Below are 25,407 nucleotides of genomic sequence, written 5' to 3'. Positions count from 1 at the left end.
TTGCAGCGACGCGCTACACTGTTGACTTCTCAGTGAATGCGGTTGACATTGCAGTGTATCTAGAGCAGTATCTTGCTGCTCAGAGTACTCAAAATTGACAAGAAATCACTTTAGCTGGCACTAACAGGTGCTTTGTCGATGTCAACTATCCAAGATGACGTTTTAAATTTAATCGTTTTCATTTTCCTTCATAAACAAATTTTTTAATTATGAATTATGGATCATAAAGTTTGTTTAGCTGTATTTTAAAGATAATATAAGTGTCGACATTCAGGAATTTCCAACATCAAACAACGTAGAATCTCGAACTAGGTAAAATTCCGTTTTACTTTACTGTTTATTTCTTTTCATAACTTGTTCAACAATTGAACAAATTGGATTTGCTGTGCCTCCCTGTAATAGTAGCCTTAGCCCCTAAGCTAGTTTACATCAGCAAATTACATTTTACATTTTATTTCTGTGGTTAAATGGTACTAATCAAGTGTTTAAGATTTTTGAAGGTCAAAACTCCCATACCCAAGTAGAAGGAACATAATTTGCTTCGAAATGGTGGGACTAACTGATATCTCATCTTTATTTCAACGTTTCCATGGTTATTATCGTCTGTATAAATTTGCCATGACTTTGATCTGTTCACATTTAAGTAAGGATTCTGTTGTTCATTTGATTTTATGTGGCTTCTATTGACTTGATTAGAAGCAAAGCAAGTATGGGTGTCGATATGGGTATTCATTCACTCTCTGCCAAGGGAAACTTAAGTATTTGCAGATGTTAGTTATTTTGAATTCATTCATTTCAAACAAATTACAGCCATGTCTGAGTTTAATTATTATAATTGTTTCTTCAGTTGCTTTGAAATTTTGAGTAGTTCAGAGCTACATTGGAACATTCTAATTTGTTCAGATGGTAGAAGTCTCATATTCTAAGACCACTTTTTATTTTCACTTCTTTCTTCCTTGAGACATCTCTCTTTTTTCTTGGAATATCATGATTGGCTTAAAATCACCCATTTGCATTCAGGGGAACCACAGAGTAAAGCTGCATGTACCAACCTTACTTTAGATTCAGATTTGGCATTAACTTTGGCATCAAAAGGCAAAAATACATAAAATATATAGGCATTGGTAGCAAGCTACATGGCACAAGAACATTTATGTGATCATGTAACTAAAAAACTGGTTCAGTATTCAGTTAATAACCTCAGTTTTCTTCCCTCAAATGAGGGAGGAAAGTTCTATTTTCTATGAAGGTCATAGAAAGAAGCATATTGTTGTGATCTCTTCAAGGCTTCATCTGCACACTTTTCTTCATAATGGCCAAGTGTAACGAAGAAATAAATGATGAAGACATTATCATCAATGCTCAAGATGGACTTCCAAACGTCCATCCTAACTTGCTCCCTGAACAAGACATTGATGAATCTCAGTTCAACTCAGAAGATGATGAATTGGATGGACTCCCTTCATCTCTCATAGTAACAAATATCCATGACTCAGTTTTCAGTTCCTCTGGTATGTTATTTTCTAGTCTTGGTATGTATATCACAGTAATTTGCGTATTCTAGAGAAAAAACGAGACTTTGAGGATTTATTTAAGCTGTATGATCCAGAGGTCACATTTCAATGGCTCAAGAGCTTTAGACGATTGCGAGTCAATTTCACGACGCCTTTAGCGGCTGCTACAGCTAGAATCCAGCTGCATCAGTATAAATTCCAGGACTCTATTATTACATGTTATTTTGCTCAGCCAGTTACTCCAGTTAAAAATTCGACTTTACAACCACCGGCACCATACAAACAGGTATATTCTTAGATGATCTCAAATGGTTCTCAGTTACGTTAGTGTTCGGTTGTAGTTCCTTATATCTCCTCCTGCATCACCCCCTCTAGACTGGGTACCACATCCTGAAGGAGAACCTATTATAAATCACGACCTATTGGCAGCTTTGGCTACTTTAGCTCCGGGGGGATCGCATGAACTACATCCCCCCACTCCTGGACAACCAAGTATTGTTGTTCATACAGCTTTAGGTAAGTTTTCGGTAATATTTTGCTACTTATTCTGTCACGAAGATTAAATTTCTAGGTATAAACAGCAACACAGGTGCTAAACCTAAAATCGTTCACACTACCTGTCCGAATCGTATTTAATTCCGCGTTTTACACAGCTAGATGTAATGTTACCGCATTGTAAATATTGATATTTTTACGTATGTGGATCTTCGTTTTCCTTTGAATCCCGCTTCCTAGCCTTTCAGTAGTTTCGAGTTTGTTGTCAGCAGCTGAAGAAATTAAGGTAAAAGGTATTGACAAAGGTTTGTTTATTCTGAAGATTTATGGTTTAATTAAATCTTTGTTCCCTCCTTTGGCTTGTCTGGATTTTTACAATTATTGGTATGAAGTGGGATGTAAGTTAATAGTTAATTACAATACTTATGTTTACTTCGTTTGAAAGAAACATTGGTAGAGTTACTCAGAGATTCAGAGGACATTTGACCTCAAACTGTTCAAAGTTGGAGGGTAAATTTAGGTATTAATTCATGTTCATACAGTTTGGATCTAAAGTCGCAGGGACTAAGGGATCTATTTTTCAAACAGGACACTCTGTATATTGTTGTATTTTTGGGTGCTGATAAAGTTCTAAGCAGCTTTCATATAACATGTCCTATCCTTATTTATACCTCATACTAAGCTTAAGGCTTTAGGTCCTCGCTGTACTGTCACTGTGTTGTCGTTAATTTATTTTGAATATTTTTTTAGTTCCTATTAGTTATTAGCGGCCTGACTTAATATGAATTAAGTGCTCATTTTCAAGCTTCCATTTTTGCAGTTTTGGAGTAACATTAAAGAGTGTTTCCTTCTTAAGTAGATTATTATTCTAATGGAAACTTGAAAATGTGGTTGTTCTGTGTAAATATAACAAATACGTTTGCATTTTGCTTTAATGCATAATGCCGTGTCGTCGCTGCAATATAACTACTGCCAATATGCAAAAATTCGCCCTATTGACAATATTTTTGTAATCGATATTCTAACATTTATGGCTTGTAGTTAGTCCTTAACTTCAACTTTATAAACAGACCCTCAGACAGAGATCACTTTTTTCAAGGCGATATTGCAGCCCGCGAGCGCTCTTCTAACATTTCGATTATGTAGATATTCCATCGTACATATTAAATCTAATCAAGGTTATGTTAAATTGCATCTCGTTTATTTTATAATATAAATACATTTCGTTATGATGTTTGCCTGTCTCATACATCAATTTACATACAAAAGTTATCCACAACCCCCTGACTCATTCAAACATCTGTTGAGCAAATTATATAAATAGGTACTTTGCTAGTGGCGATTTCTTAATCTACACAAACAAAAATCACGTCTTTAAAGGTTCCATTTCATCGATAGGCAACTCGGCAGGTTCCTTTAGGGTCTTACCCCCACCACAACAGGTCGTAAAGCACGTGTCCCCAATTCCGAAATTCTCCCCATCTTCAATAGTTTGCGGCATGGCTTTGTTCAAAGTTTCTGGCAGGAACAGGCATAAAAATCCGGAAATTAAAGATATGACCGCAAAAATCATTGAAGGAAGTTTTGGGTCGAAAGAATCAAAAAGGATTATGAGAGGGGTTAGGGCTCCAGAGGTTCTCGCACACATTGAGCCGAGCCCCATTGCGGAATTGCGTATCACTGTGGGGAATAATTCTGCTGAATAGTTATAGATAACTGCAAAAGAGCTGGCAATGAGGAATTTCCCTTTGAAGACAAACCATATGGAGGTGCTGCTGCCCATTGTGAGGTTAGCTGCAATTATACAGCACAAACCTCCTACAATCATATTGGCTGCCGTTATAGACCTTCGGCCCAATTTATCCATGACGTAGACTGTGATGATGTAACTGGGAATTTCTACAATTCCCATCACAAACAGGATCAAATAAGGATTTCCCTTAAGACTTCCAGTGTTGAATGATAATCCATAGTACACAAGAGAGTTGGCGAACCATGCAAGGCACACATTGAGAGTCATTTTTCTCAGTCTGGGTGTCTTGAATAAGTCCATCATCCCAGCGGAATTCTCTCTTTCAACTCGCTCTTCCGGCTGCTCTAGTGCTTTGTCCTCGTAGTTCGAAGGATCAATATTCTCAGAGCTTCCATTCATTTTCAAAGCTTTTTGAATAATAGTTGCAGACTCCTTTTTGCGTCCATTGGCCCACAGCCACCTGGGCGACTCGTCCATCACCCAGAAATGCCCTATTAACAATAGGGCATGACACCCATAAATGATTTGCAAGGTAAATCGATCTTTAATAATATAACCCCATGCCGCCACCTAAAAATTATTTTCATTATTATGATGCTTGCTGAGTGAGGAGCTTCCTTACCAACATAATACCAAAAGCAAAAGCAGCTTGGAACGATATGCCGCACATAGAGCGTTTGCTGGGACCAACAAGTTCCATGGTCAGCACGAATCCTGGAATGTAGCTGCCCGCAGATCCAAAAATGCCGTACAAGTATCGTATCAGGATGAAAACGTAGTAGTTGGAGGAAAAAGCCACGCCAATTCCCAAGAAAAGTTGCATCAAGGCTGACCAGCAAAAGACAGGTTTTCGCCCATGTTTGTCTGCCATGTTCCCGAGGGTGACTGCTCCAGTAAAAACCCCGAACATGTACATGGATTGGGCGACAGCACCCATCCACCTGATGCAGGAAAATATCGTTCAATATCTCAGAAATGTAAAATTACATGAGGCAATTTGAGCTAATTGGGGAACTGTTTTCTATGCCACCAATAATGTATGTAATGTAGAGAACCACCTCATGACCTGCTGTTACAAAGCAAGTTTAAATTCGAATATTTCCGAAAGAAACCCCATCATGAATGATCTAGCCTGAACCAATGACTCCTCAAGAGATCTAGAAGATACAAAACACAAAGGTAACTACGTCATCTTCATTTTAAGCTCTATACAATTCTAAGAAATGATCCTGATCATTTAACTCAATCTAGACAGTCAGCACTGTTAATATTAGCAGGGCCGGCCTTGGCAAGTCTGGCGGCCTGGACGTGATTTTTAATCACCGCCCCCTTTCCCCCAAGAAAAAGCGTTGACCAGGAAAGTTCGCTGCCTAGCTTTGCCTCCCATAACACCGGTACTGGGTATCAGTACCCTTCTATAGATCGTACCTATTCTTCAAGGCTTCAGTGTTGAATTCTTGAGCAAATTTCAGGTAAGTCTTAATATTTCAAAGCATACAAAATGAGCATTTATTTATTTTTGAGTAGTTTTCCTGCATATTCGAAGCAACTCGCAGGTAAAACTTATTTACTTCCAGATAGTAAGCGTGTTGTTGGTTGTCGATAATAAGGCTTTAGGCCCAAATACGTTGATTAAATTAGTCCTATTTGCAATTTTATTGCTACCTGTATTTTTAACACTCTTATTTATCTGCGGGTGTTCAACTTACAAGACCAAATCTTACCTTGAGATGGAGCAATGCTTACCTTCTATCACACACAAAGTTCCACTCAATCCCTCTGGATGACTTATAGTACGTGCTGTCATAAAGCCAAAAGTCGCACTTGTAGGTCTCGTTTTGGGTGATATTAATCAAATGGCAAGTGTCCCATTTGTCGTTTTTGTAGGGGATATGGGTCGAAATCAAAGGGTCGTTTTGGAAATTTGTCCCGTTTTCTCCGGGTATCCAGCACCTGCACACAACATCGAAACAAGGTGCTTGAGATTTTAATGGGGAAGTTTAAGTGACGATAGAAGTAAAAATTTAAAAAAGGGAAAATAAAAAGACAAGTTCAAGTGACTTTGTAGGGTTTAAAGTTTTGCTACCGAAATACAGGGCGATAATATTTCACTTTTTGTCTAGTTTTTTTGTCCATAACTCCTTCAGTTTGTGAGATACTGCATTGAAATGTTTGGCAGATCTTTACAGTCTGCGCAGCTAGGTTGACAAGCCTGCTGCGCATCATCGGGAAAATCTCCAGGGTGATGATCAGGCACCCTTGCATCATCCCATTTTTTGGGCCAAGCCACTGACCGTTCGTTTCAGGAAACTTGAATTTCTTGTTTAATTTTGAAACATTTTTGCTGCCAATTTTTCGCACGTGTCAGGTCCACTGATTGCGTGCGGCAATAAGTTTTATTGCGCTCACGCGAAACGTCAAATACAGTAGAACTCGGCAATAACGAACCTTCAAGGGACTTGGCCTGACGTTCGTTATAGGCGACTGAGGAAAAAAGCTGGCTGATTCGAAATTTCTATTTTAACCAAATGCCAAATTATATAATTTTTCGTTGTAATAAGTACAGTGAGTCTCATGAGTATTCGTACCCTATTGATTCCAGATTTAAAAATAAAAATACTTTTTTATAAGTAATTTTCAACAATTTTTTTTTTAGTAGAAATATTTTATGGGCGTGTAAAAAGCCCAATTCCTATAAACTTTATTGAAGATAAACAGTATTATTAACAAAATATAATTTTAAGTATAATAAGTAACAAAATCACACCCACAAGAGTATTCGTACCTACTAAAACTATACTAAAAGATCAGTTTATTTTCTATTATTTAATATTTTGTTGGACCTCCCCGGGATTTTATAATACTTTTAAGCCGATTAGGCATACTACTAACTAATTTTTTCGTATATGTTGGTTCAATTTTATTCCAAATATCCAAAAGTTTTACTTTTAATGTTTTTTTGCTATCAATTTCGTAGTTTTTTAATCTTCTTTTCATTTCTGACCATAAATGTTCTATAGGATTGATATCGGGACTTTGGGGTGGTGTTGCCAAGGTATGTGGCGTATTATACATATAAGATCCATTCTTTCACAATATGAGCCGTGTGTTTTGGATCATTATCTTGCTGGAAATAATAATTATGTTGTAACTCTAATTTTGTAGCACTTGATGCCAAGTGATTCCGTAAAATATTTAGGTAATATGTTTTGTCCATGATTCCTTCAATAAAAACCAAATCACCAACACCATTTGCGGACATACAACCCCACACCATGACGGAACCACCTCCATCCTTTACGGTTCCTTTTAAATTTTTTAATTCGTACTCTGAATTTGATTTTCTCCACACCATTGTTCGTCCATCTGAATTGAACAAATTGAATTTACTTTCGTCAGTAAAAATTACTTGTTCCCAAAAATTAATATCCTTGTCGATATATTTTTTTGCAAATTCTAAACGTTTCATTCGATTCCTTTTATTAATAAATGGCTTCTTTCTGGCAATTCTCCCATTGTAGTCGTTCTTTCTCAAAATTCTTCTACATGTTTCTGCTGATACTTCTTTTTTGAAGTATTTTAAGACGAATACTGCTAACTTGGGTCCACTAATTTGTGGATTCTTCTTTATTTCCTTAATAACTGCTTTTTCCTCGTAAGGAGTAAGTTTCTTCGGGCCTCCTTTGTTGTTATTTGCAAATATCTCCACTTGACTTAACGTTTTTTATAACATATTGTACCGTAGATTTACTTCTGCCCACTAAATTCGCAATTTCTAAATAACTTTTACCTTCAGTGTGCCATTTAAGAATTAACTTCCTATCACTTAATGAAACTTCACTACTTTTTTTCCCCATTTTTACTAGTATCTCCTAAAGACTAACAAATCGATATGTCTATATTGGTAATCGTTCGTATTATGCCGCAAACAAGTTAAGACAGGCTAAATTTCTTATCATCTTGATTTAACCCATAACAGACAGTTGCAGTACGAATACTCTTGTGAGCCTCATTTTGTTCTTATTTCCTTAAAATTACATTTTCGCCATATAAACATTTGAATTTGCAAGAAAGTACATATGAGTTTAAAAGCCCTTTAATTGGAAAGTAGGTTTGTGATGGTACCAGTTTCAAATCGTTCATTGTAAATTAATAACAGTAATTTAAAATAGAGAAGCAATAGAGTACGAATACTCATGAGACTAACTGTAGGTATACAGTATGTCCACAAATAGAGGGCCCAAGAGGACAAATGGACCAAAAATGTCGTTTTTCGACAAAAAGTCATTCTTGATAAGTCTCTGCTTCTCGAAAAAATACGATTTACGAAGATAAGTTTGAACTTTTTTATACAGGGTGCCCAAAAACTATGAATACATGAAACACTATCAAGAGTAAACTAGATTTATTTCTCATTTTGGAGAAAAATGGTAAATAAAAAACAGATTTCGAGTCCTATCCAAAGTTTACATACAAAATTCCACTATTCCAAAATAGTTTACAAATAATTTAAAATAAAAGTTAGTAGATATTACTTATTCAAACACGCCTCCCCCGTATTCGATGCATTTCTCAAATTTAATGTTGTGACATTTATTGTCATGCTTGTTGTGAATACGTGAAATGAGGTGAAAAAGGTAAAATTAGAATTTGTTTGAATTTTAAAAGAAAAATAAAACTTGAAATACTCAGTTAAAATTTTTTATGTAAACTTTGGGTAGGATTCGAAATCTGTTTTTTATTTGCTATTTTGCTCCAAAATCAGAAATAACGGTAGTTTACTCTTGATAGTATTTCATGTATTCGTAATTTTTGGGCACCCTGTATAAAAAAGTTCAAAGTTATCTTCACAAATCGTATTTTTTCAAGAAGAAGAGACTTTTATCGGGAATTACTTTTTGTCGAAAAACGACATTTTTTGTCCTCTTGAGCCCTCTATCTGTGGACATACTGTATATTAAATGAGAAAAAAAAGAAAAAAATCTTAAATAAAATCTAAGTTTAGGTTAAAAAGAAGCCCGTAATTTGATTCTGCACTTTTTGGTTTTTCAATATCTCCTGAAGTATTTTGTTTTGCAAAAGACTTGTCGCATTTAAAAAGTTTTCATTTTCTGAATAAGTCATTTCTACATAATTTGTTGCGATCTTCAAAGCAGAAAGAGCCTCCTGAGTTGTGGGGATTAAAACTTCATCATTTCCGTCAACTTTCTCCTCATCACTCGAACCGTTTTTATATCGATCATTGGCAGATATTCGAACAATGTTAATATCATTGTGAAATTCAGCGACTTCCACCTGTTCATCAATCATGTCACATTCATTTAAGTTAATTTCCTCAAAATCAGAAATGTTCTAGTTTTTGGTTTATTCGCTTAAATCTAATTCTGTTTCTTCTCAACCAAAATATAAACAGCTACGAGTTTAAGAATCGGCTGACGCTAACTGCGTATGCTTGAAGAGTGGTTGATTAAGGGTCTTAACTAAACCTAAACACATGCAAGTCCATTATGCGCAATAAATACTGGATATTTTATACTTCTAAATGATTTACATTATAATCCTTGTTTTATTGCCTTCAACAATGAGCAATGATGCTGCTGTGAGCGAGCTTCGAAGCAGCTTGCTCACAGCAGCATCTCCCACGGCTCGTTATAGTCGAGCTCAAAGCTCCAAAAAATAACAAATATGGTACGTTTTAACCGAGTGTTTGTTACATCTGAGTTTGTTACAATCGAATAAAAATAAATTAGCTTCGTAGGAACTTGGACGGGATTTTTCCGTTCGTTTGTTATGACCGAGCGTTCGTTACAACACGTCTTTGTTATAGCCGAGTTCTTCTACAAAAGGTTGAACTTCGACATGTGCCACATTGATTTGCTTGCGGTCAAATTTTCCTACTTCAGTGACCTTCAACTCGTGAATTCTTGCGGCTAAGTCGTCATCTCACCTTTGTAACGTAGGAAAAACATCATGCATTGTTCAGTTTCTTCCCAAACAGCCCGAAAACCGATACGGATACGAAAAAAATAGCAGAGTTTAAGGTGTTTCTGAATTGCCCAAGAAATAAAATTTCGTAATATGATCGATCAGTGTCGTGTCGTAAAAAAGATTGGGGGGTTAAAGGGGGCCTGTCCCAGATAAATAGCCTCCCTATGGATCAACAGCGTGAAGTAGGAAGGCTAATTGTGCAGGCCCGAAAGCTGCGGATGTGCTCAAAATTTCTCTTAAATTCCTCAAAAAATATTTTGGTTATAATCAAAATTAATTTTGGAAGCTTGACACCCTGTGTTCGCACAACGAATCCCTCGATCGCCCAAGTTCAAGTGAACTTTTCTTTTCGCTGCCAAAACTTCTATCACTTCCCAAACTTTTTCGACTAAAATCTGAAAAAATCACCCTGTATATCTACAGGAAATGAAAAACATAAACGTTCGCTGCAGTTACATACCGATGTTCAGGAACAGCAGCCACTGTGACCAATGATAACATGTTGAGCCCTGCAGTTACGGCTGATAAGATATGCAACGAGAATTGCCATGCTTGGTATTTACCAAAATCACCTGAAAAATAGTGATTGTAGGCACCAATGAAGTGATAGGAAAATTTGTTCTTTAATGGGTTTTCATATACAGCGTGCCAATTTGAAACTGAACCACCCTCGATATTTTGGTCTTTGTAGAAAATATGTAAAAATGCAAAAACATGTCGATTTTATTTTCAAGGGGGATATTCTTTAAGTCTGTTTGCTATTAAATTGCATGTACCCTCTAGCGTGGGTGGAAACGACCATTAAAATCTTAAATGGGAACGGGGGTTGAGTTATATCTCATTTAAAATGTCTTTCAATTGCCTTTTTAAATGTACCTGATTTTTTTTCCATTGAAAGATTATCGAAAAATCATGTCCAAACCGTAAAAAAACTCAGGTATCAACTCTGTTGCAGAAAAATTGTTTCTTAATGTTTTAAGTGATCAAAATGTTGTCTGTTATTTTCTAAACATTACTAGAGTCTGTTTTCAAACTCCACTCTAATGTTCACAACTTCTACTTGAATTTCCTTACGTGCAGCTGTAATTCTTCTCTCTAATCCTTCTAAATCTTAAGGCTGGGTTTTATAAACCGCAGAAGATTATTTTGGATTTTATTTCTTTATTTGTATTTGTAAATGCGTTTATCCAAATATTCCACTTGTAGAAAAAAACAGTAAGAATAAGACTCTTCGGTTAAAAAAGGACAATAGAATTCTTGAGGTTTTTGTTAAATTATTATTTATTATTGTAAATTTTATTTTTCGAGTTAAAGGCTGATAATGGCGTTTTACAGGAAGATGTTCTGCATTTTCAACAAGATGGAGCTTCACCGCGCTATTTTCTTCCTATTAAGCAGTGGTTACAGAATAGTTTTCCTGGCAAATGGATTGATCGAAGAGGACTAATTGAGTGGCCACCGCTATCGCCCGATTTAACGCCTCTGGATTTTTCCTATGGGAGCATTTTAAATCTGTTGTTTAAAAAATCCCTCAAGATTTGGAAGGATTGAAGAGAAGAAGCTCGTGCAGCTGCGTGCAGGGAAATCCACGTAGAAGTTTTTGTGAATGTTACAGTGGAGTTTAAATACAGACTTTATTACTTTTTATAAAATAACGGATAGCGTTTTGAACACTTAAAGAATTAATAAACAATTTTTCTGCAATAGAGTTGATATCTGAGCTTTTTTACGGTTTGGGCATGATTTTTCGAAAACCTTTCAATTAAAAGACAGGTATATTTAAAAAGGTAATTGAAAGACCTTTTAAATGAAATATAATTCAACCCCCGTTCCCATTTAAAATTTTAGTGGTAGGTTTCACCCCCGCTAATGGAGCATAAAATTTAATATGAAACTGACTTAAAGAATGTTCCCCTTAAAAATAAAATCGATGTATTTTTGCATATTTAGGTATTTTCTATAAGGATCGAAATATCAAGGGTGGTTCATTTTCAAATTGATACGCTATATGGCTCATTTGGGATCTCAAAAACCACTTAATATTGGCACCCGTGGGAATCTCAGCTGGCACAAACTCACCGTTGTGGAATATTTTAATTATTTCGGAAATAAACCCACGAATTTTAATTTTAGCACAAAGTGTAATCAGGTCACTATTAGTGCATCTTGGTGTATTTGTGGTGCGTTCTATGCGCCAAAGAAATTGGTTACATTTGAAGAGGATTGTGCCTTATCAAACTTGCTTTCTTACTCAGATAACATTGAAATCGAAGTTAAACTTTCATTTCCCACAGAAAAACATTGTTTGTTCTCATCTTCTGGTGACCTTATCATGAGTTACCGGGCAAAGGGTAAACCAATGAGATAAAGAGTAGGCAGATCTGTTTCTTGTTACTATGTGCTTTGGAAAACATGTCTTCATGCAGGTGATAATAGTACTAATGAGCATCTCAAATTCGTTTTAAATGATGGTTCCTCTCATCTACCAGACATACCATGTGTCGTTATCAGTCTGACCAACAAGCTTTATGTATAAGAGGCCTCCAATTTCTAAGTTAATAAATGTTTCTGCGCTTCACTACCTCAGAATATTGCATTATTGTTATGTATTACCGAAGGCATAAACTTTCTGTTTATGTATTCGATCATTAACATGTAAATTATACCTTTCAACTTAGGTAACTCAATATTCATCAGTTCTACTGGGTGTGCCCGCCTATTGATTCATTTAAGAGACCTATGTGGAGGGCAGCAAATAATTCGGCCGACGACCTTGTTTACGTGAACACAAGGAACTTAATTTATTGAATATTTCTAGGTAAAGGTGTTAGTTGATCTAGCATTTCTTTACAATTGCTCATGGGTTAAGGGATCGACAGAGCAGGAAATAAATGAATTGTGCTAAGAATAGGAGATTCCTCTATACAGGGTGATTCAGAACTATGGAATCAAATTTCTAGGGATTATTCAACGCAGCAATAGAAGACATTTGTGTATAAGAACCTATGTCCGGAAATGTCTTCCTAAAGCGCAGCGGCCTTATGACGCTTTAAGAAAATTATGTGCTAAAATGTGTTTCATCGAGTCAATTCATTTTATTAACGTCCCATCAAACGTTCGACAGTAAATGTGGTTGCAACATGATGGTGCGCTTATACACTTTTCTATTCAAGTTCGTCAGTATTTGGGTCGTCATTTCTGACAATATTTAATCGGCAGAAGTGGTCTACTGCCGTGGCCCCCTAGGTCACCCGATTTAACACCTATATAATTTTTTTTGTACGGATATGTAAAGTCTCTGGTTTATGAAACCAGTGGAAATAGAGCAAGACATGATTGTATGAATTACTGCGGCATTGGAAGTCGTTCAAAACGATTATTAAATGTTTATCCAAGTCCGCAGGAACCATGTACTCCGTTTAAAGAGGTGCATTCACGTTCAAGAATGATATTTTGTACAATTACTCTAGTATTATTTTGTACAAACAAATTAAAATGAAATGTCATAAAACTCGATAAAATACATTCCTGCATAAAACTGACCGACATTTCCGCACATGGGTTTTTATACCTAGAGATCTTCTATTGTTGCTCTAAATAATCCCTAGAAGTTTGATCTCATAGTTCTGAGTCAGTCTGTATACTATGTAAAGGGCCCCGACTTAGCAAAGGGGGGCATGGTTTCGGTCATATAACTGCTGAGGCAGTACTGTAACGGTGTCAAGTACATGGTTATGGTCCCTGGATGGTATTCGAGAGAGTGTAAGCATAAAACTTATTAGTATAAAGAATAGTTTATTCGAGTTAATTTCACTACAACGACCGAGACCTCTTTTAGCCTTGGGATCCCCTACGATGAAACCTAAAATGAAGCGCCTCTGCTACCATTTAAATTTTGGGACCATGCATTGGTAAATATGTAATTAAAAGTCTCGGAAAACCGCTAAGTAAATGCTTATAAGTGATGGTTCAGATTGGCTTGTCACACAGTGAACCTTTAGTACTCTGGTACCCTTGGATCATCAAGATTACCCAAGCAATTATCATTATTTTCTAATTTCCGTAACAGAGTTGTTATCAAAATTTGCGGCATATCGCCGGATACAGAGTCATTAACAAGGTTTTGATGAATTTTTGCTAGTGAACTGCACACCGTACCCGTCTATAAGTTAATCCCAAGAATTTAATGCCGTTAAAGTGAGGAGAGTACGTCAATGTACTCGTGAATGAAGACGTGTTGTTTGAAATATTGCAATCTAGTCGAAACCATAAGCGTGCCAGAACCAAATCCTGGATAATTTATAAGAATTTAAATAGAAGATTTTAAAGAGTTTGTTGGTGTCAAATTAAGGAGTCCACCTACGCCTATGAACTTTTAAAAAATTCGTGTTGTAATTATCCCTTGGATCTTGGAACAGACAGTTGAAGGCAGAGGCGTGCCAGAGGGCAAAATCGATTATTCGGTAGATGCTGTTAAACGTATATTGTACGCTTATAAACTACTCAATATCATCACATTAAGACAGTCTACTGAAAACAGAGGCGTACCATGCTTATAACCAAAACTGTCTTGTCCTAAATAGGGCAAAACTAATTTCAGAGCTTTGGCTTTTGGCGTAAAAAAATTCTATCGCTCGTTTGGGGCGAAGTGCGCCAATGAATTTTGCACATTTTAATTTTCGAAAGTTGCAGAACAAAAAATAAAAAAATCAACTTGCTCTGTTTATAACCAGGGGAGTACTGAAAAATTCCAGACCGTCTTAAAATGAAACAAAATTCCTCTCAGTCACTTTGATCCCTGCAAGATGCACACCAGAAATAAAAATGTTTGACTTTTTCCGTTGAATACCAGCGACATACTCAAAATAAAAATTATTAAGTTTTTTTATAATGAAAAAAAATTCCTCCTGAGTGCATATTTTTGCCTACGTGCGCCAATGGATTTTGCACATTTTGATCTTGGAGAGTTGCGGAAAATTCTTAAAACAACGCAGTGGAACCCAGAGGCATGCCAGGGCCATGTGACTGGAGTATCAGATGAAAATTAAAAGAAGGCCGATTTTTAAAGTTACTTAACTGTTAAATTAAAGATTGTAAGCGCATGAAATACTACATAAATATGATTTATCGTTATCTACAGAAGCTCAAAAAAATTTAAATAGGCCACTGGAAACTAGAAGTATGCCAAAATTAAAAAACGGCTGTGCTAGGGGACGATTTTTAACTTTTTTTAATCTTCCAAATTGACTATTTCATGACATTTCGATTCCAAACTGCTACATAAATTGCGATTTATGATTATCTCAAGAATCTTAAAAACTGTCGAAAAATGTAGCAGTTATATTCATGTAACTAACATAAATATGTAAATCTTAAGAATTTATCGAAAAAGGTTCTTCGTCGCTTCATCGCCATGAGGGAGTGACATTTTTTTGTCAAGAAGGCTTTGAAAGCAAAACAAAAGCGCTTCGGTTGTCAGTATTAATGGTGTCTCCGCGCCTCCTCCCGTTTCGTTCGCGAAAAAGATCAAATTTCAAGTGAAAATGTGGGAAAACAAATCGAACAGTTTGCTCGAAGTTAAAGCTTAATTAAATAGAAACGTAACGAATGTTCGTACGGGATTGTATTTGGTTAAATAGAACTAAAAAACAAAACTTTTGAAATTCGATTTTGTTTGACAATACCGATAAGATATCAAGAGTGCTAACTTTTCTATCTTCCATAGCAACCGCGATTTGCTATATAAATATCGAAATTTGTCCTCCCTATACGCTTGTGAATAATGAAAAAATAAAAACCACGAAAACCAATAAAAAGGTCATAAAGTTGAATTTACAGAGAACCAGAAAAGGAAATAAACAACGAAGAAAATCTTTCATATACAGAATAGGAAAAACACGTACTAAAAGGGTCTCCCTTTTACTGTTAAATATATTTTCGTTTTCTTGTTCGATTATCGCAGATTCTCGTATATTTATATAAGCTAAGCGCAATAATCCACTTATAGGAAATTCCTACTTTTAGTCATTTACCGGGAATTTAAATATCGACTTTTTTACTGTGAACATATTTTTAATTTCCCCCTTGACCTTGCAATTTGAAGTAGATGAAAACAAACCGTTGGGACTCTCATTGTATATCTGTGAAATACCAACCCATGTGACCCATAAGGGCATCAATATCGTGTGCTCCTTCCATCTCCTACTGCTGGTTCTCACAGTGTCACTCACTTTAATTCTCCCTTTTCCATATGCCTTTTAGCCCAAAATCCACGTCAAAAACGTACGCATTCAACACGAGCACGTTGCCAGTGGGAAAAGTGTCTTACACGATACTCGTTTACGTATCTACAGAAACTGTAGTATATTCTACTTTCTGAGTTTATGCGGCAATCCGCGATTGCGCTGTTACTTGACGATATACCTAAATGCAGTATAGAAAGACTTATTTTGAGCTAAAACCGATTAAGTAAGGAGAGCGCTTTCTGCCATTGATCCCGTTTTACTTTTCCTTTCACTTTTTAGTGCATTACACCATAGGTTATTAACCGTCAAATTTTTCACAGAGAACAAATCTATTCCATTCAGTACTCCATGAGAGTCACAATATTATTATAAATAAACTAAAATCTGGGTCATAAAAATGAATTGGGTTTATTTAAGATAAGAACTCCTAATCTGAGAAAAATTTATCTATGTGATAATCAGTGGACAATATAATTTTGTTTAGACGCAATGGGCATCGTTCCCCAAGTGTCGAACCTTTGTTTATTTGTTTGTTTTATGGCGAGCCTGCGAGCTCGGATCTTAATTTTCGATGTGCCAGAACCAACTGGTCCGTCCTAATGCAGACAGTTGTGGTAAATTTTGTTTTAAGTTAATATACAATTTTACGTATTTGTTGCCTTATTCTAACTTCTATGATAATTGCTAGTTATAAAAAATACTTTGAATGATATCAAAACTCAACACTCAAGTGCACATCACACTCAAGTGGGAAAATTGCACGTTGTTCGAAAATATAGCTACTACAGATTTCAAGTATTTGTTCATGCAGTTCAGTATTCTCTCAAGGGTCAAATTTCCATATTCATACATGTCCATGCTTAGTGCCGCTGTTCCTGTAACAATTTTTTAAATTGTAAAGCAGCCTTAGTCCTGCTCTGAACTTTTTCACACAAACGTGTTTAATTTTGAACTGTTTATGTTGCCCAGAATGGCCCTTAGCTTCTCAGCAGTAAAACACAAATTATATGCATACAGGAATGCCCCACTCTGATAGATTTGCATATACAGTCAAATTTCCACCCAAAAATCTTAACGGCAATGGCCAATTTGATTTAAACGATACTGATTAATTGTGACACAATTTTTCTCACATTCGCCCGCATTTCTTTTTAAGGAACTTCAATGAATACCAATCAAATATTATTGTCTACAAGGACTGCTGCAAAAGTCCTTCGAACTTGCCTTAGAAGCAATATTAAATGCTTGCAATTGTATGGTCCATTCTCACACAAAACGCAACTATTTTCCTGCCCAAAAAAGGCGTTTTTTTGCTAAAAATCAAAAGCTAGGACTACAATAAACAACAACACAACTTTAGACGCATCCTGGTAGCAATTTTCGAACCGACGCTGAATATTAAATAGCAAAGAAAGCGAACTCCTATTGAAGTAAGACTTTTGATTCAGTTCATCCTTGAGTTACCACGATGCAAGTTCTACTGATGTTAGTGATATCCTTAGCAGTTTTCGGTTTAGCAGATGAGGAAGTGGTTAAAGTTTCTGCCAGAGACTCGTACTTGGAGGCCTACCAAGACTCGAAAAACGCTCTAAAGAAAAACGCGGAAAAAAAGAACGATCGTTTCTATCCGATTTATCCGGGGCCTGAGAATAATTACAGCCCTCCTAATGGACCCCTAGCATCTCAGTATGGCCCACCTGTACCACAATACGGACGACCTTCACCTCAATATGGACCACCCCAATATGGACCACCTCAATATGGTCCACCGCCTTATGGAGGATTTGTGGAACCACAGTAAGAATTTTTATTACCGAATAGTTTTTTTTTAATTCGGTTATTCTTTTAGGTATGGTCCTCCATCTCAAAACCTTCAAGTGTTTTATGGAGTACCTCACGCCATGGTCAATATCTGGGACAAGATTCTAGAGAAAATCAAGTGGAAATTGGATCTATTCACTTTTGGAAAAATATTACTCAAGCTGGTGATTTTCAAGAAAATCGTCAGTTTGATCGCAATATTGTGCCTCCTGCTCTTCATTCCCAAGCTGAAACACAAGAAGTTGTTTCTAGGAGGGGTGAGTGAGGACGATCGGGGGTTAGAACGTAACTCAGGTAAGTGATGAAGAATATATTGCGATTATGCTACAAAATTATTTTTCAGTCGATGACAGACTACGCGACTTGACAGTTTATGTTAATGAAGCAATTAACCAGTTCAGGACATCAACTAAAGCCAGAAATCTGGCTTCTTGTGACACAAAGTATTGCGAGAGCAGGAAAATTTTGAAAAAGGTGGAAAAGATGTCGTATAAAAAGTAAGTAGATCCTATTTATTTATTTCACTTCCGATTTATGAAAATAACTATAATTTCTGTTACACTAACAATATCATTATCTTGAGATACTCAGTATCTATTGATCGTATATAATCAATTATGACTCAATATGTGTGTGTCAATGGCTTAAGCTGCTACTAACACTTAGAACGGATCTTTTCCCTCGAGATCAAATAGTCACAGACAAGGCTTCCAATCTTGCTTTCAGAATTCCAATCAAGAGGGATGAAAACAGGGGAATGTTTGAGTGCTACAATTTTCCAAAATGTCCTTTTTTACAAAGTCGTTTAAGTGTATTTTGTAGTGTCAGTAAATGAGGCCTCACTACGCCTTTGTTACTTGAATAGACCGTATATAGGTTGATTTCCTAGAAACTCATTGGCATAGAGGGACTACATGAAAGATAATCATATTTAAAAATTTCCTATTGCCAGTGTGGCAAAAGTGTGCTCCGTAGTCTCATTTTACCATCCTGTACAAATTGATGTTATCCTTGTTCTTATACTAAATTGTTTTTTTTTTTCATCTGCCGTGGCCATTTTTTATCCTATGCAAATACATATTTCGCACATTAGGCAACACCAACCCTGAGAGAATGTGATTTGTAGCATCCAATATAAAAAAAATGCAGTGTTCATTATTATTCATTTGCCGCTACTTACCCTTCATGATATAACTCTTTAACTGCAACTCACTCCAAAATTTGAAGTTCGTTCCGCGATAATGTTTCTATTACGAATATACCTGTTCTATAAATTATCCTAAAATCGTCAGGTACAAACGTGTATACCTTTAACAGCTCAGAACATCCCTCGCATATAGAAAGAATTAAAGGGGCAATTTCTAGCCTGTTTTCAAACTTGAAACAGCTCTCTTTTAACAAAAATTTAATGTCTCATTTCATGTTTTAGGTTGGCCCAATTATACATAAACGAAACAAAGGACTGAACCCCATGAGGAATTGTTGTGGATGCCAAAGAAAGTGCCAATTTATTTATTTTCTTTATTATCAATATTTAAAAAGTTTTTACGAGTTTTATAGAGTTATGTATTTTTCAATAACACTAAAAACAATAAACACGAAAAACAAACTATCAATTGAACATAACTTCTAAAATAATCAGTTTTTTCTGTTCTTTAAATCTTAAATTTTGAGATTTAAAAAACTACGTTTTATCGCTAGGCCCATGCAACATTGACAGCACCACCTCAATATTCTTATTGTTCAAATATGTTCCCAACAGCGGTTTTTTTTTCTTGGTCGAGGAGTTTGAATTGGAGCTATCAGATCTGTGCTTCCGCTTCCTGAGGCTAAAGGCGACGTTTAAGCGCATTTTACTAAGCTGAAGTCGGAAAACTTACCATCTCTGATCATCAGTTCGAACACAGTCAGAATCGCTACAATTGTCCTCCTTACTATCGCTTTTAGGTAAAATTTCCCACAAAGTTCTATAGGGAGTCACAGATATGTCCACAGGTTGAGTGGAACCATCAGTAAGTGGAACTTCAAGTCGGAAAGCTTTGCCTTTTAAGTCCACGTTGAGGTAGTCTTTTGATACTTTATTTGAGATATTTTCGTAATTATAGACAACGGTTATTTCTTCTGACTGTAATTCCATTTGCAGTTCATCCCAGAAGGATTTTTCTTCTTCTTTTTGAATTTGGTTTTTAATCACAGTTTCACCAGATTGTTCTAAAATACTCAAATATTTTAATACACACACTTATTAGGAACATCTCATTTTATTACTACCTTCAAACTCATTAAGACTTTTACTTTCCTCAGAGGTCGTCCTCTGCCGGTTGGTTCTATGCAAGTTTGTACCGCTTTTCTGGAAGAATTCGTCTTGAGAATCCCTTTTCTTTTCATCTGTTAATACTTCCTTGCTGTTTTTAACCAGCTTCTTAGGAGCGGTTCCTTTTTGCTTGCTGCTTCTTGCCTTTGAGGTAGATTGAGGAGTCATGGATTTTCTCCTGCTGGCACTTTTTTCACTCATTGCTTTTTCTAACTTCAAAACAAGTTTACGCTTTTCTTCTAGTTCATTTTTTAAAATGCTGTTATCTAGAAAACCTGATCTTCGGTTAGTGCTACTGAATTACAACCCTTAGAAATGTACCCTTACTTGAACACTTTTCTAAAGCGATGCTTAACACATTCTTGAGTCTTAATCCTTCCTGAAATTTTTGGTCTTCCTTACCATCTGCCTTTGCAGTTTCACTAGATGACTGACGTCTTTTGACTTCCCCGCATGCCTCCTCAATGGCCTTACAAAGAGCCCCCATGTTATTGTAAATACGCTCTTTGTAAGTGGTATTTGACACTATTTCACTATCAGTACCTACGCTTGGTTTTTCAATTTTATTAAGCTTCGAAATACTGGACGTTCTCGTTTTAATAGTGGCGTTAGAATTTACTATATCAGGTGCAATTTTGAGCAAAGGTTCCTGAAACAGATGAAGAAATTGTTTCTCGACCGTTGTTTAATTTTTAGATTTAAATGTTAATGGACATTTATTAACTTGGAGCGAACACATAAGCAACCTGAACACTCACAAATAAGTACTCACCTTCTTCTCTGCTTCTGTAAATGATTCCTCAAAACACACAGTAGTGTCATTTTCCGAATCCAACAGTTGAGACTTCAACATCTTCATACTCTTACCCCCTCTTTTGACCAAACTACTACGAACATCCACACTCGTAATCCCTATCACAGTGTTATTACAATCCCCGTTGCTCTCACTGCTACAAGTGCTCTCGCTCTTCTCCTCTTTTTCACTGCTCCCCTCCCAATGTACCCCTTTACTGTCCAATAACTCCAAATTCTTCTTTCCCACTTGACTCCTATTGAATTCCTCCAAAACCACTTTGCAGCTGTATACTTTCGGGCTTACCTCCACCTCTTCATCATCAGTTTTCCTCACACTGGACTTCTTCTCCTCGGATAAGACTATGGCTTCTGTGACTTTATTCGTTTCTGTGTCGTTCAGGATGCAATAGTTCGTGATGCTGGTCTCCATGATAGATAAACCAGGGGTTACCGGGAAGTCTGGCGTCTCTATTGTGAAGTTATCGGTCATGGCGAGGCCTTGGAGGTTGGCTTTGAGCATTGGTGTGAATGGAGTGGTGCTGGTTTCAACTGAAGGTTTTTCATTTAAAGGTTCTATCTCTTTTAACGGAGTATCTAATAGGGCATTGATGTTTTTACGAGCGTTGGAAATTAATTGATTAGAACCTTCTTTGGGGTTATTTGGGGTTATACTATCTACATCCATGTTTCTTTTACTAGCATTGTTACACAGTTTGGAGGGAGACAGTAGTACCTTCTTAGATTCCATAGTTAACTTCTCTGTTGGCTCTTCATTTTTTGTTGGTATTTCAGTTTTTTGGTTGTCTGACTGCTGCTTATTGCTTTTAACTTTTTTACTTCTACTAGGAGTCTTCCTTGGTGTTTTCAACACTCCTTTAAGAGTTTTAGCCTCCGTTTCCAAAGTCCTACATTCCACAGGTCGTTTTTTAACACTCTTCAATGAGGTTTTCCTGCTCGGAGTGTCCTGCACATTGCCGCAGGGAGATGAAGCTGCCAACATCCTCAAATCTGCATCCCAGCTTAATTTTTTTCCATCTTTCAACGGACTGCATTTTTTAACGACAGCTTTCTTTGAAGATTTAACTTGCCTTGGTAAACTCCGCTTAATTTTTTCACGTTCATTATTTTCCTGTCTTTTTTCATTTTCGTTTTTGTCATTGAAAAGATCTTTAGTCGCCTGCTGTTTGTTGACTCCAGAAGGCGAGTTTCGGTTCTCATCAGACTTCTCATTGGTCCTTCGAATAGGAGATGGGAATGTCAAGCTTCTCACATGAGAACTACTTTTGGGAGTGGGTTTTTTAACAGCAGATACTATAGGAGAAGGGGTGCAAATTGCATTCAAAATATTCGGTCTATTTTCATCTGCAAAAGATTTATTGCTACTATCAGTTGAAGGTGAGTTAGATCGCTTCTCTTTTTTGGAGTTCGGAGAATTGCTTTTAATGTTGTTATCATTGTAAGAGGAATTACTTAAATCTGGTAATGGAATTGGAACTTTAAGAGGAGAATTGCGTTGGAAAATCTCTACTTTTATTGACGGAGTGGGTCTTATTTGAACGTTCTTGACGGATTTTTTCCGCGGTTGCTTGATTACGGGGCTGTGGTCACCCAATCCGAACACGTTAATATATTCCTTTAAATTCTGCACTTCCTTTTGCTTGTTAGAGTCACATTGCGTTTCTGTGAACAGAAATTATATAATATATGGGTATGGTCCGGTATATAATCATGGGTACAGAGCACTAACGAATAACGATAAATCTTAGTAGACAGAGAGAGATAGATGAGGCGATGTCACAGGTTTTTAATAAATGAGTCAGTTAAGTAAAACGCCCAATATCTGTTTATCTTCTAAGTTCTACTCAAATCTGGAATGCATTTTCATAGAATCAGCGATTCAAGTTGAACATTTACGAATTATTGCTTACGACTGAATGCTGATTAAAATCAAATTGGAACAATATTCAAAAAAATTCTTAACAAGACCTCCAGAATTTTTTAAGATAAATAATATTTTTTTAAAAGAAGCATTAAAAAAGCTGTCTTTCAAACAATTTGTATCATAATTATCACATTAGAAACAAACAGAAAACAGTGATATTGTTTTTCGTGTTTCCGATAATGTCGAATATGCAGTTCTCTTCCACAAACTGAAGCAAGCTGGCGTGAAAGGAATTATCCTCGACTGAATACGCTCTTATTTTAAGAATAGCACACAGACCGCAACAGTAAACTATGCCACCACCTAATTAGCAAATCTTATTCTATGTCAACTTAGTTCGATATTAATATTAAATGGCGAATATTTTACTGCTACGAAGAAATGGCGATTATAATGTTTGCAAAATTGTCAAGAAGTGTACTTGTTTTTATTCAACATGACATTTTCTTTGCAATGTATGGTACATTCAGCAATATGTACCTATTATGCAAACCTGTACCTATTTTATACATCACATTGCATTCTCATATAATATGTGATACAACATTGTAAGACAAATTTTATGCAATTTTCTTTATAGGTTTGAATGATCTAGTACACTTAACATATCATGTGGAAAGCACACTCACCAGCATAAGTAATTTCATTCTGTTCATTTAAAAAAATAGTAGGCATGGCCATTATCTCTTGCTCAGTTAAAGTGCCTACTCCATTCTTGACCTTCTGATTAATATCCTTTATCATTGAATTTGATACCGGAACTGGCATAATCTGCATTGGCTGTGGTATCACTACAGGCTGATTTACAATATAAAATTGCTGTTGCACTAGATCTGTTTGAGTCGAACTTGCTGCAGTAAAAGGAACTGAAGTGATGGTTTCATGCTGATTGGGAGTTTCTGTCAATGCTTGAAGAGCAGAAGATGACTCTGACGAAGATTTCTGTTGAGTTGAAATACAGCCATTTTGGTTTGAATGCATAACCAAATTGTTTGGATTCTCTGTGGAAGCTGAGTAAGGTGGCTCTGTATCATGTTCATTCATTGCAGGTATTTGTTTAAAAGGACTGGGACTTTCAGTTGTAGTACTACTGAAAATATTTAAATTTGTAGTGCTATTTCAATTTTAAACAGTCACTTTACCTGCTTGAAGACATAGCAACTTCAGGTACTAAGGCCTTTTCAATAGTGCTCCCAATTGGTCCTACTGAAATTAATATAGGTTTCTGAAAATGTATAACTCTAGTATTCAATTTTATACCAAAAAAATCATTAAGTAAGTCTTCAAACATTGGATCTGCTTCTGTTCTATGAAGAACATCTTTAATAACTGTTTTATCCAAGCCATGAGACTTGCTGGTATCATTTCTACAGGTACTTCTCTCAGGTGTATTTAACACCATGTTAATGCTTTGAGCGAGTTTTTTAGGAAAATTTTTGTTTTTTAAAAGTTCTTTTGACATTACCTAAAAGCAAATTTATTAATTTAGGAAAGCAGGAACTAAAATATAAATCACTGTTTATAACAACTTACAGTTGAAATTGTGTGATGTTCAGAAGTGGGTAATTTTTCAAGATATGGAGTCCTGAAAACAGGACTAGGATTACTGAATGGCGTTCTAAAATGATGGTTCTCATCACTGCTGTGTAAATTTCCTGGCAAACTATGTTCAGGAGTTGTTTCCACATCACTTCGGTGCTCTTCCTCTTCTTCTTCATGATGTGTATTGGCAAGTGATGGTGCTACTGAAGACCTAATATTTGAATAATTAAAATATGGTACAGATTGATTCATAGGCTCAGTTTACCTGTCTCTGATTGTGGAAGTTGGGGTCAAAGGTCTGTCATATTCTAATAAATACAATAACTGATCAACCAAGTAAATAGGGGATATTTCATTTCGACGGTCTTTATAATAGTTTGTATCCTCTAAATGTCCTTGTACTACAAAATAAAGGTAAGGTAAAACTTAAGGTAGTACCTAAAAATGGTTTATGACTCTTACCAATATCATGTATTCTGGAATAAGTTTGTAAAATATCTTCCAAAGTTTGTCCAGCTACTCTGGTGGCTACATGTTTATGTTGATTATGGAAATGGGTTCTCAAGAATATTTTGTAAGAGTTTTTGCATTCATTCTTCAAGTAGCCTGAAATTAGAAGTTTAACAGTGCATTATGTTACAGAAAGTTGGTTTTAGTAATTAAACAGTCTTACTGCAATGAAATAATGCTGCGTACGTAAGCATCGAGAAGAATGCTTCCAAACCATTTTGCCTTATAGTAAAGGGGGGCTAAGGCCAACTGTTGGGACTTACCTAATACCAATCGTTTTATATGTTTGTCATATTCCATTCTTAGAAGCTTTGTGGCTCGTGCTGATTACTACTGGATTTTAACGGCAATTTGCTGGCGAAATGATTTTCCTTAAAGCCTTAAGAACAAACACATTTATAGGAGGTCATATTTTACTTTTAAATCTACAGGAAATTTGGAGAAATTAACAATAAACATAACAGTAATTGAAAACCACAACATGAACA

General features: G+C 36.0%; 5 protein-coding genes across 10 annotated transcripts in view; 3 read left to right on the top strand and 2 right to left on the bottom strand.

The window, feature by feature from the left end:
* The first annotated feature begins 142 nt into the window (after positions 1-142).
* Positions 143-2,216, top strand: sra (RRM_RCAN_like domain containing protein Sra). 2 transcript variants are annotated; one of them, XM_066389549.1, is made up of 5 exons: positions 143-312; positions 1,287-1,511; positions 1,565-1,800; positions 1,856-2,030; positions 2,086-2,216. In XM_066389549.1, the coding sequence occupies exons 2-5, from the start codon at positions 1,313-1,315 to the stop codon at positions 2,148-2,150; spliced, it is 675 nt and encodes a 224-aa protein (XP_066245646.1). In that variant the 5' UTR covers positions 143-312; positions 1,287-1,312; the 3' UTR covers positions 2,151-2,216. The 2 variants fall into 2 exon arrangements, with proteins under 2 accessions (XP_066245646.1, XP_066245636.1); XM_066389539.1 differs by having other exon boundaries at positions 1,224-1,511.
* Positions 2,217-3,188: 972 nt separating this feature from the next.
* Positions 3,189-16,306, bottom strand: LOC136408178 (organic cation transporter protein). Its single transcript, XM_066389037.1, has 5 exons — positions 15,906-16,306; positions 10,211-10,322; positions 5,509-5,715; positions 4,385-4,703; positions 3,189-4,332 (listed from the first exon to the last, which is right to left on the bottom strand). Exons 1-5 carry the CDS (start codon positions 15,946-15,948, stop codon positions 3,376-3,378), a joined length of 1,638 nt encoding a protein of 545 aa, XP_066245134.1. The 5' UTR covers positions 15,949-16,306; the 3' UTR covers positions 3,189-3,375.
* Taf5 (TATA-box binding protein associated factor 5) overlaps positions 10,185-25,407 on the top strand; it is an 81,164-nt gene continuing 65,941 nt past the window's right edge. Inside the window, exon 1 of the mRNA XM_066388950.1 lies at positions 10,185-10,190. The gene's annotated coding sequence lies outside the window, so the exon portion shown is untranslated. The remainder of the gene's footprint in view (positions 10,191-25,407) is intronic.
* LOC136408447 (uncharacterized) lies at positions 16,595-19,428 on the top strand. 2 transcript variants are annotated; one of them, XM_066389426.1, is made up of 5 exons: positions 16,595-16,609; positions 17,152-17,792; positions 17,845-18,110; positions 18,160-18,313; positions 19,246-19,428. In XM_066389426.1, exons 2-5 carry the CDS (start codon positions 17,464-17,466, stop codon positions 19,280-19,282), a joined length of 786 nt encoding a protein of 261 aa, XP_066245523.1. In that variant the 5' UTR covers positions 16,595-16,609; positions 17,152-17,463; the 3' UTR covers positions 19,283-19,428. The 2 variants fall into 2 exon arrangements, with proteins under 2 accessions (XP_066245523.1, XP_066245513.1); XM_066389416.1 differs by lacking the exon at positions 16,595-16,609 and having other exon boundaries at positions 16,981-17,792.
* LOC136420211 (calponin homology domain-containing protein DDB_G0272472-like) lies at positions 19,324-25,393 on the bottom strand. Of its 4 annotated transcripts, none has more exons than XM_066407058.1 (12): positions 25,183-25,393; positions 24,872-25,015; positions 24,675-24,810; positions 24,401-24,620; positions 24,128-24,332; positions 24,010-24,073; positions 23,497-23,957; positions 20,903-22,605; positions 20,458-20,779; positions 20,088-20,405; positions 19,697-20,027; positions 19,324-19,645 (listed from the first exon to the last, which is right to left on the bottom strand). In XM_066407058.1, exons 1-12 carry the CDS (start codon positions 25,217-25,219, stop codon positions 19,501-19,503), a joined length of 4,086 nt encoding a protein of 1,361 aa, XP_066263155.1. In that variant the 5' UTR covers positions 25,220-25,393; the 3' UTR covers positions 19,324-19,500. The 4 variants fall into 4 exon arrangements, with proteins under 4 accessions (XP_066263155.1, XP_066263174.1, XP_066263164.1 ...); XM_066407077.1 differs by having other exon boundaries at positions 24,010-24,070; XM_066407067.1 differs by having other exon boundaries at positions 23,497-23,954; positions 25,183-25,392.

This window comes from Euwallacea similis, chromosome 1 (assembly GCF_039881205.1).
Source record: "Euwallacea similis isolate ESF13 chromosome 1, ESF131.1, whole genome shotgun sequence".
NCBI classification, from domain to species: Eukaryota; Metazoa; Arthropoda; class Insecta; order Coleoptera; family Curculionidae; genus Euwallacea; species Euwallacea similis.
The sequence above is the reverse complement of the archived record's forward strand: the minus strand, read 5'-3'. Positions and strand labels throughout refer to the sequence as shown.

Bases quoted from the DNA above. Each gene is read 5' to 3' on its own strand.
- sra (XM_066389549.1), top strand. From the start codon at position 1,313: ATGGCCAAGTGTAACGAAGAAATAAATGATGAAGACATTATCATCAAT. The intron at 1,512-1,564 runs GTATGTTATTTT...TGCGTATTCTAG, and splicing joins CTCAGTTTTCAGTTCCTCTG to AGAAAAAACGAGACTTTGAG. The intron at 2,031-2,085 runs GTAAGTTTTCGG...TTAAATTTCTAG, and splicing joins TGTTGTTCATACAGCTTTAG to GTATAAACAGCAACACAGGT.
- LOC136408178 (XM_066389037.1), bottom strand. From the start codon at position 15,948: ATGGAAGGAGCACACGATATTGATGCCCTTATGGGTCACATGG. The intron at 10,323-15,905 runs GTTGGTATTTCA...ACTATTTTTCAG, and splicing joins TGCCCTTATGGGTCACATGG to GTGATTTTGGTAAATACCAA. The intron at 5,716-10,210 runs GTATGTAACTGC...TGTTGTGTGCAG, and splicing joins GCTGCTGTTCCTGAACATCG to GTGCTGGATACCCGGAGAAA.
- LOC136408447 (XM_066389426.1), top strand. From the start codon at position 17,464: ATGCAAGTTCTACTGATGTTAGTGATATCCTTAGCAGTTTTCGGTTTA. The intron at 17,793-17,844 runs GTAAGAATTTTT...TTATTCTTTTAG, and splicing joins GGAGGATTTGTGGAACCACA to GTATGGTCCTCCATCTCAAA. The intron at 18,111-18,159 runs GTAAGTGATGAA...ATTATTTTTCAG, and splicing joins GGGGTTAGAACGTAACTCAG to TCGATGACAGACTACGCGAC.
- LOC136420211 (XM_066407058.1), bottom strand. From the start codon at position 25,219: ATGGAATATGACAAACATATAAAACGATTGGTATTAG. The intron at 20,780-20,902 runs GTGAGTACTTAT...CATCTGTTTCAG, and splicing joins TTACAGAAGCAGAGAAGAAG to GAACCTTTGCTCAAAATTGC. The intron at 20,028-20,087 runs GTAGTAATAAAA...TGAGTATTTTAG, and splicing joins AAGTCTTAATGAGTTTGAAG to AACAATCTGGTGAAACTGTG.